This window comes from Vicugna pacos, chromosome 31 (assembly GCF_048564905.1).
Source record: "Vicugna pacos chromosome 31, VicPac4, whole genome shotgun sequence".
Taxonomy (NCBI): domain Eukaryota; kingdom Metazoa; phylum Chordata; class Mammalia; order Artiodactyla; family Camelidae; genus Vicugna; species Vicugna pacos.
In genome coordinates, this window is record NC_133017.1 from 26,358,353 (window position 1) to 26,366,734 (window position 8,382).

Below are 8,382 nucleotides of genomic sequence, written 5' to 3' on the forward strand. Positions count from 1 at the left end.
GTGGAGCCGGCTCCCTCCCGTCACCTTGCGGCCCCCATCCTCGGCCCTGCGGCCCCGCCTCCGGCTGCGCGGCCCGCCCCGCCCGGCGCCGCCCTCCGCTCCGTGCGCCCCCGCCCGCCCGCTCGCTGAGCGGCCGCACCCTCCCCCGCAGCGCCTTCCCACCGCCGCTCGGCCCCGCCCCCGATGCGTGCGCTGGCGTCTGTCGTCACGTGACGTCGGGCGGGGCCGAGCGGGGTCGGCGGTGGCCATGGCTTCCGCCGGCACGGTCTGCGCACGGATGGCTTTGGCCGAGCGCCCTGAGGCGTGATGGCGAGGGCCTAGGGGAAGGCGCGGACGAGGCCCGGACGCCGTCCCTACTCTTCGGCACCCCGCCCCCGCCTGGGGCTCGTTCCCGCGCCGTTGCTAGGCAGCCGCGTCTGGGCGCGGGAGGCGGGGCGGGCCAGCGGTGGGGGGGTGGTCCGGGTACCGGCGCCGGGGACGGGCTGTGACTGCCGAGGGTCCCGGCGCGGGCCCCAGGGCTATGGAGCAGTACTGCATCCTGGGCCGCATAGGGGAGGGCGCGCACGGCATCGTCTTCAAGGCCAAGCACGTGGAGGTGAGCGCCCAACCCTTCTTCCTCCGGTTCCATTCAGCCCTGTCTCTGAGATCCACCCGTTTCCCCGACCCACGCTTGGGCCGTTGCTCCTGCCTCCCCGCAGCTCTTCGTGACGTGCGCCTCCTCTTTTGCTCCCTTGAGTGGGGAGTGTTCAGGTTGCGGCCAGCTAACCAGTGGTGCTTTCGTCCAGCGAGTGCCCCCAAGGGGACTGTCGTGGCATAGATGTCTGAGCTGTTAGTCCCGCGCTGCGACTGCTGGGTCCCACGCTGATTTCCCTCCAGAACCGGGCGGGGGGCGCGTTCCACCCCCACGAGCGCCTCAGGCCTCGGCGTCCGACCTCTTTCCCAGCCGGGGATGGGGTGGCAGTGTCTGCGTCCTGTCCCAAACAGACTGGAGAGATCGTTGCTCTCAAGAAGGTGGCCCTGCGGCGGCTGGAAGATGGCATCCCCAACCAGGCGCTGCGGGAGATCAAGGCCCTGCAGGAGATCGAGGACAGTCAGTATGTGAGTGGGGCTGGTGTTCCGAGCTGCTGGTCCCCGCCCTCCTCCACCCGCTCCCACTCTGGAGGCCTGCAGGCGCTGTTTGCTCATTTGCTCCCTTCTCCTTCACTTACTCTGTTTCTTGTTCTCTTGGTCACCGTCATTCACCCAGTTACTTCATTCCTCACTCTTTCCCTCTCTTATTCATCCTCTTATTTCTTCGTGTACTCGTTCATTCATTCCCTCACTTATCCCTTTTTTCTCAAAACATTTAGTGATTTCTAATGATAATGATCATCCCTCCGTGGAGCTACTGTTACATTCTGCAGGCCGGGGTAGCTGCTTTAGGTACATTGTCCTGCGTTTTCTCCTCTACTCTGTAAGGCAGGTTTCAAGATCCCCTTTTCTCAGGCCGGGGAGGAGCTTCAGCCGCTCCCTCATGGGCACTCAGCTTGCTCGGCTTCTCTGTGGAAGCTTTAGTCCCTGTCTGATTGAGGAAGCAGAACGTTTTAACCTGGGGGCCTCTCGTAGGCTCTACCATCCGCCGGGTACTGGCAGCACAGACACTGGTCCCAACAGTCCCAACATGGCTCTTGGGAACTGAAGTGTGGTGGGGGAGATGGACTGGGGTGGTTTGTGCTGTGGCGGGACTGGAAGGAGCTTTGGGCACATGAGAAGAGACACGTTTTGTACCCCCAGCCTCATTCTCTTCGTGGTCTTCTCTCTTGTCCATGTCATGAGTAGAGAAAGTGCTTAATTTCCTGATAAGTGACGAGAGTAGGTCCACCCACTTGAGGGTGAGTGATACTCTGACTTGTTTCTTACTGTCTGGAGATGTCAATGATACATAGTGACACAAGCATGTTACAGACCTGCACGTGTCATCGTAGTTTTGTATGGAAGTATTTTGTATATATACGCAAATATGCGTCTGTATGTACCACTTCTGTTGTAAAGTCTGGTGGAATATGCTCCTAAGGTTGACTATAGGTAATAGGATGTCTGTAAAATGATTGTCTGTTACCCTCAAAATCAGACAAACAGCCATTCTCACTTTTTTGAGGAAGGTAAAATGGCTTGCTGAGAGCTTGTGTGGGAGAGTGGAGGGCCCACAGGAAGCTGGTGGTGTGGTCCCCTGGCACCCTGTGCATCAGCAAGCCTGGAGATTCTAACTTTCAAACACTCAGTTATAACCCTGGCCCAGGCCATCGTCACCTCTTGTCAGAACCACCTGCCCCCTCCTCCACAGCCAAAAAATGTGGATTAAATCATCCACTGCCCAGCTTGAAAAGCTTCAGTGGCTTCTCTTCACTCTGAAAGAACTGTCACCATCTGCTCCTACTCCCCACCCCCGCTCCAGCCTCTTTCTTCATTCATTCAGCACAGCTTCTTAAGTGTCTCTCTGGTGACAAGCACTACTTTGGCTCTGAGAGTACAGAAACAGAGCAGACTGCTTCCCCTGAATGATGCCACATGCAAGCGTCCCTCTAGCCTTCTTCCTGTTCTTGCCTGGAGGGGTTGTGTTTGCTGCCCCCCTGCCCAGGGCTCCTTCCCAGATCCCTGGATAACCGACCCACTCCGTCTGTTCTCTTCTGTCTTCGTCAGCATCTACATCAACATACCTCTTAGGCTGGTTTGTTCATTTGTCCGTCATTTGTCCCCCTGAGACCCTTGAAGTCCTTCAGGACCCACCAGCTCTTGCTCCTGCTCACTAGTGTGCAGCCTGACCCTTGTGACCTTGTGGGCCCTCAGGAAGTGTATGGGAAGTGTCTTCTGCTGTCCCACTGCAGGGAGCTATGATCACCAGGGCCTTCTCTCGGTGCTGGGATTCAGTGGCTGTTTAGGAAACCAGAGGAGACCTCTGTGCGTGTGTGTGTGTTTCCAGGTGACTTTCTGGTTTGTGGCTGGATGGGGAACCAGACACTGCCCTAAGTGGCCTTTCTTAGACCTCCTTTCCCCTGAGTGCATACTGGACCGTTACAGTAGGTACCTGCCTTCTCCCAGGAGCAGGTAGCATCAAGAGAGCACCCCGCTCCCTGATTCTGAGCTCAGGTCTCACGTCACCTTCTCTGCCTGCCTGGTCTCCTGTGAGGCAGGGGCTGAGGGCCCTAGAGAAAGTCTGCGCCCTGAAAGTCTGAGGCTGACGGGACACCCCGCTCACAGGTTGTGCAGCTGAAGGCCGTGTTCCCGCATGGCGCAGGCTTCGTGCTGGCTTTCGAGTTCATGCTGTCGGATCTGGCTGAGGTGGTGCGCCACGCCCAGAGGCCACTAGCCCCAGCGCAGGTCAAGAGCTACCTGCAGATGCTGCTCAAAGGCGTCGCCTTCTGCCATGCCAACAACATTGTGCATCGGGTCAGTTCCAGCATGGGCTGGGCTGGGGCTGTGGCGGGCGGCTGGGCTGGGTTTAGGCCAATCCTTGATAGTTAGAGAGGGGACAGAGGGATCAGAGCCCAGGGGTAAGTGGCCAGGGGTGTAGTCCTAGAGGAGGTGGGGTCCTGGGTCTGACCCCGCTGCTCAGCCTGCCAAGCCCTCCTGTCCTGAGTTCCTGGGGGGCTCTGGAGGAACTGATGTCTCCTCTGGTGCCCTCAGGACCTGAAACCAGCCAACCTGCTTATCAGTGCCTCAGGCCAGCTCAAGATTGCAGACTTTGGCCTGGCCCGGGTCTTTTCCCCAGATGGCAGCCGCCTCTACACACACCAGGTGGCCACCAGGTAGGGAGGGCCAGTTCCCAGGCAGGGCCTGGCAATGGACAGGCCATCCCTCTTGCTGGGAGAGAGATGCTTCTGGGCCTTCTCTTCAAACTATGTTCCCTGGGGCTGGGGCCAGAGTGACCTTCCAGGGCAGCTTCCTATTAGACTGGTGACCTGGCCGTGACCACCTGACCTCTTCTCACAGGTGGTACCGAGCCCCTGAGCTGCTGTATGGTGCCCGGCAGTATGACCAGGGTGTTGACCTGTGGTGAGACTCCTATGGGCTGGGCAAGGGGGGACGTGGGTCACTGTCTCTAAGCTGTTGGGGCTGTTTTCCTGCTGTGAGCTCTAGGTCTCCTTGGGGGTGTCTCCTCCCCTGGTTAGAGCATCTCTGAGGAGTTTGGGATCAGGGTTCCTCTCCATGAGGGTTTTGTGCTAGATGAGAGTCAGGTGGGATCAGAATGGCTTTCCCAGTAGGAATCTTCTGGTTTGGGGTTGAGCAGGTGATTGAGGCCTGGAGCATCGAAGCTGGTTGCAGGGGGGCTATCCCAGGAGGATAGGTTCCTGAGCTATCCAGAGGCCTGGGTCCCTGGATGTGAAGGCCTTGAACCTTTACGTGGGGTAGGATGGTTTGTACATGCCTAAGAGTTGAGATTTGGGGGCTGTATTGGAGGTCTGCCCCAATGGGAGGAGGTGGGTCTGTATCCCAAAATGTGAGGCTCTGAGAAGTCTCAAAACTGTTGAAAGATAGATGTACGTTCCAGAATTGAGGCCTGAGAGCTGTTTAAAGGGGGGCTATGCTCTGTGTTCTAGGCTTGCAGTCTTTGTTTGGGTATCTGTATTAGCTACAAAGCCTCTAGGCTACTTGTGGGTTTCTTGGCCCCAGGGTGAGGTGATGGAGCTGGTGTGAGGAGATCTATATCCGTAGTGTGAGGTCTTTGAGATATTTGGGTTCTGTATCTGCAGGGCCGTGGGCTGCATCCTGGGGGAGCTGTTGAATGGGTCCCCCCTTTTCCCAGGGGAGAATGACATCGAGCAGCTTTGCTGTGTGCTTCGCATCTTGGGCACCCCCAGCCCTCAAGTCTGGCTGGTTTGCAGGGGCCTATGGTGGGGAGGGGTGGGGCAGGTGTCCTTTGGAGCCCCCAACAGCTACTGATTCCCCTGCCCCGCACCTTCTCTCCCATGGCCCCACACCTCCTTGACCTCCTGTCCTGGCTCAGTGTGGGGACTCTTCCCTCCTTGTCCTGCTGGAGATAGGGTGGCCAGGTCCCATCCCCTGTCCCTTCACCCTGTTGCTCTGCCCTGAACCTTTCCACCTGCCCCCAGCACACATGCAGTCCTTACTGAACTGGGCATGGAGTGGGTACCCGAGGGGTGCAGGAAGGACTGAGGGACCGAGTGAGTGCGTGAGGACATGAGTGACGTGGTGCAAGAGCAGGGGTCCTTGGATGGGGAAGCAGTGAGTGAGTGGGAGCAGATGGGCCCTGAGGGGCTGAGGGGGCTGGTGGGCCAGGTACCAGCCCTGATGGGCTCCTTCTCCTATAGGAGATCACGGAGCTGCCTGACTACAACAAGATCTCCTTCAAGGAGCAGGCACCTGTGCCGTTGGAGGAGGTGCTGCCCGATGCCTCTCCCCAGGCCTTGGACCTGCTGGGGCGGTTCCTCCTCTACCCTCCACGCCAGCGCATTTCAGCCTCCCAGGTAGGGCGACACCCATTGCCCTGGCCCTCTTCATTGGTGCCAGTGTGACCAGAACCCCCAGAGCCAGGGGTAGAAGAGTGCAGAGCAGGTGTGCCTGTCCTGAGCAGACCCCAGAGGGGCTGGCCCATTGGAAGGGCATGCCCACCTTGCAGAAGAGCATATCTCTGGGTTATTGGTGACTCGCTTCTTCGTCCCTTCATTCCTTCAGTAAGTATTTACTCAGCATCTGGCAGGTGCCTGGCATTGTCCTGGGCTCTGATCCGTGAACAGTCATGGCTCATCCCTGTGGGGTCTTCCCCTGTGGTGAGGCAGGGCAGCCAGGCTGTGGGAGCTGAGGGGAAGGATGTTGGGACTGACACTGGGGTCACACAAGGCTTCCTGGAGGAGGGCAGGTTTAAGCACAGGGAGCTGTTTTCCAAAGAGAAATGATGAGCAGAGGCCTGGAGAGGAGGACCAAGGAGGGGTTGGGCTGTGGCTGGAGGACAGGGAGGAAGGTGAGGACCTCGGGCTGATGGCCGATGGTGTCAGAGCCTCTGTCAGGTGTACCTGTTTGTAAGGCCTCATCGCACCGTACCCTCCCTGCTCTGGGCGTTAGCAGTGTGTGTTTATGCAGGCCCGGGTGAGTTCCCACGTCAGCAGCGCCTACAGAGTGTACTGAGACCAGCTGACCACTTCTCAGCCCTCTGCTGCTGCCCCGAGTCTAAGCCACCTCCACAGCCGCCTGTCATTGCCTCCCAGAGTCGGCTTCTCTTCCTGCCCGTTCAGTCTCTCCACCTGGCAGAGAGAGGGACCCTGTCCAGGCAGGCCGTCACGCCCTCCCCTGCAGAGCCCTCCAGGGGTGCCCTCTCAGAGGAGAAGCCCAGGTCCTAGGGGCCCACAGGCGTCACACACTTGGGGGCTGTCACCTCTGTGACCCTGCCAGCTCCATTCCCCTTTCTCACTGCCCTCGGGCCCCAGGGCCCCCTCCACGTCCTGGGGTCTGTGCACTTCTGCCCCTCGGCCTCACCTGTGCACCTTTCAGGTCTCTGCTGGAGCACCACCTCCCGGGGCCTCCCCTCACCATGCTTCAGGCCTACAGCCTCTGCGGTATTCCTCGGCCCCCTCTTACTGTCTCTTCCCTGCAGTGCTTGTCACCTGATGCACTGAGTTCTTACTTCTTTATCTTGTTTATTGCCCCCACCCCTGACCACGTGGAAAACTTGAAAGCAGAGCCTTTGTTCTGTTTACTGCTACATCCCCGTCTCTGGGGCAGTGCTCAGACGGTGAGCACTCAGGGAATGGAGTCAGCTGAGCAGATGAGCTGATGAAGGAAAGAGCCTCTTCAGGGCAATGTTCACATACCCTCCTTGGAGGGAAGTGAGCTGAAGCTGGGACAGGGAGGTGACAGGTTTCCTTTTGCTGTCCCTTGCTTGCTACCCTCAGGCCCTCCTGCACCAGTACTTCTTCACAGCTCCTCTGCCCGCCCACCCCTCGGAGCTGCCGATTCCCCAGCGACCAGGGGGACCTGCCCCCAAGGCCCACCCAGGGCCCCCCCACATCCATGACTTCCATGTGGACCGGCCTCTCGAGGAGTCACTGTTGAACCCGGAGCTGATTCGGCCCTTCATCCTGGAGGGCTGAGATGCTGAGATGCTGGGCCAGGCCTCACTGGTGTGCCCCCAACCCCGGACAGCTCAGGTCTCCTGTTCCTCTGCTCCAGCCTGATTCAGCCACAGCAGGCCTACTCCATTCCTGGTCCTGTTCCCAGCCGGGCGATGAGGACATCCAGCTCCAGCAGAGGGGACCCGCTGCCCGTGCTGTCGGCCTCCCACCTGGGTGCTGCAGACGGATCCATCAGAAGGAGGCCGTGCATCCCTCTGCCATGTCTGCCATGGTGCTGGTTCCCTAGTGGCTGCCTTCCTGGTCAGGGGTGTTCCTAGGGGAGCCCTGAGTGTAAGATGTCCTCATGTCGGAAACCCAAGTAGGAAAGGTTTGGAAAGGAAAGTTTGGTTTGATTTTGTTCCCAGACATTAAACACTAGTTCAGTTTTGAGGTTTATTATTAAAGGCCTAAGTAGCTCTGCCTGGTGTATACCCCTTTTCTGTTCCTATTGAAGGAGATGGCTGAGGTGACGTACCTCCTGGCCCTTGCTCTTCTGTGGTCACTGGGAAAGTGTCCCCATTCATGACGACTTTAGTCTCGGGGCCTTCTGGTTGCTTCATGTGATGGAGCTCCCACAGAGAGGTGAGGTGGCAGAAATGAAGGCCCAGGGATGGCTCGAGTTGGGGACCCAATACGTGACCCTCCACACCTCAAGCTGGTTTACTAACATCTCCCTCAGGATGAGGGTGAGCCAGGGCCACACAGGCTACAACCCTACTCAGAGATGCCGGGCAAATAAGGAGACAGACTCCTCTGTTAATTCAGTAAATCCCAGTACAGTCTGAACTGGCTCTTGTTTTTCTTATTTAATAATTTGGTAAGCTGATTGTAAAATGTGGAAATGAAAGAGTTGAGAGGAGGAGGCAGAAACAGAAGCAGAAGGAAAGGAGGAAGACCATCAAAGAATGTACCCCAGGCTATACTAAACAGGACCGTGCGGTACTGGTTCACAGATAGATAAATGAGATAAATTGATTCTTAGCAATCTTTTATTCTTGAAGTATTCGTTTTGTGCTTCAATATTTTATTCTTAACATATTCATTTTGTGGATAAACTTCTGTAAGCACTGGGGTCACAGAGGTGACTGGCACTGCCACAGTCACTGTTCTCCAAGCTCTTAGAGGGCAAAGCACAGTAAAGTCCAGCTGTTGCTTTCAGGGAAAAGTCTGAGTGTCTCATGTCTTTAAAGATGTTTTAAGGATCTGGTCGCTGCCTGTTGGTCCGGCCACACCTGTAGACTCTAAGCTTCAGTCTAGCTCAGTTTCTGATTTATCT

At 57.5% G+C, this 8,382-nt stretch overlaps 1 protein-coding gene across 2 annotated transcripts; it reads left to right on the forward strand.

Annotated features, from left to right (window-relative positions):
* The first annotated feature begins 220 nt into the window (after nt 1-220).
* Nucleotides 221-7,892, forward strand: CDK20 (cyclin dependent kinase 20). Of its 2 annotated transcripts, XM_006216456.4 has the most exons (8): nt 221-595; nt 985-1,098; nt 3,238-3,426; nt 3,664-3,785; nt 3,970-4,032; nt 4,731-4,854; nt 5,310-5,465; nt 6,888-7,892. In XM_006216456.4, the coding sequence occupies exons 1-8, from the start codon at nt 521-523 to the stop codon at nt 7,083-7,085; spliced, it is 1,041 nt and encodes a 346-aa protein (XP_006216518.1). In that variant the 5' UTR covers nt 221-520; the 3' UTR covers nt 7,086-7,892. The 2 variants fall into 2 exon arrangements, with proteins under 2 accessions (XP_006216518.1, XP_072808519.1); XM_072952418.1 differs by lacking the exon at nt 4,731-4,854.
* Nucleotides 7,893-8,382: the final 490 nt, after the last annotated feature.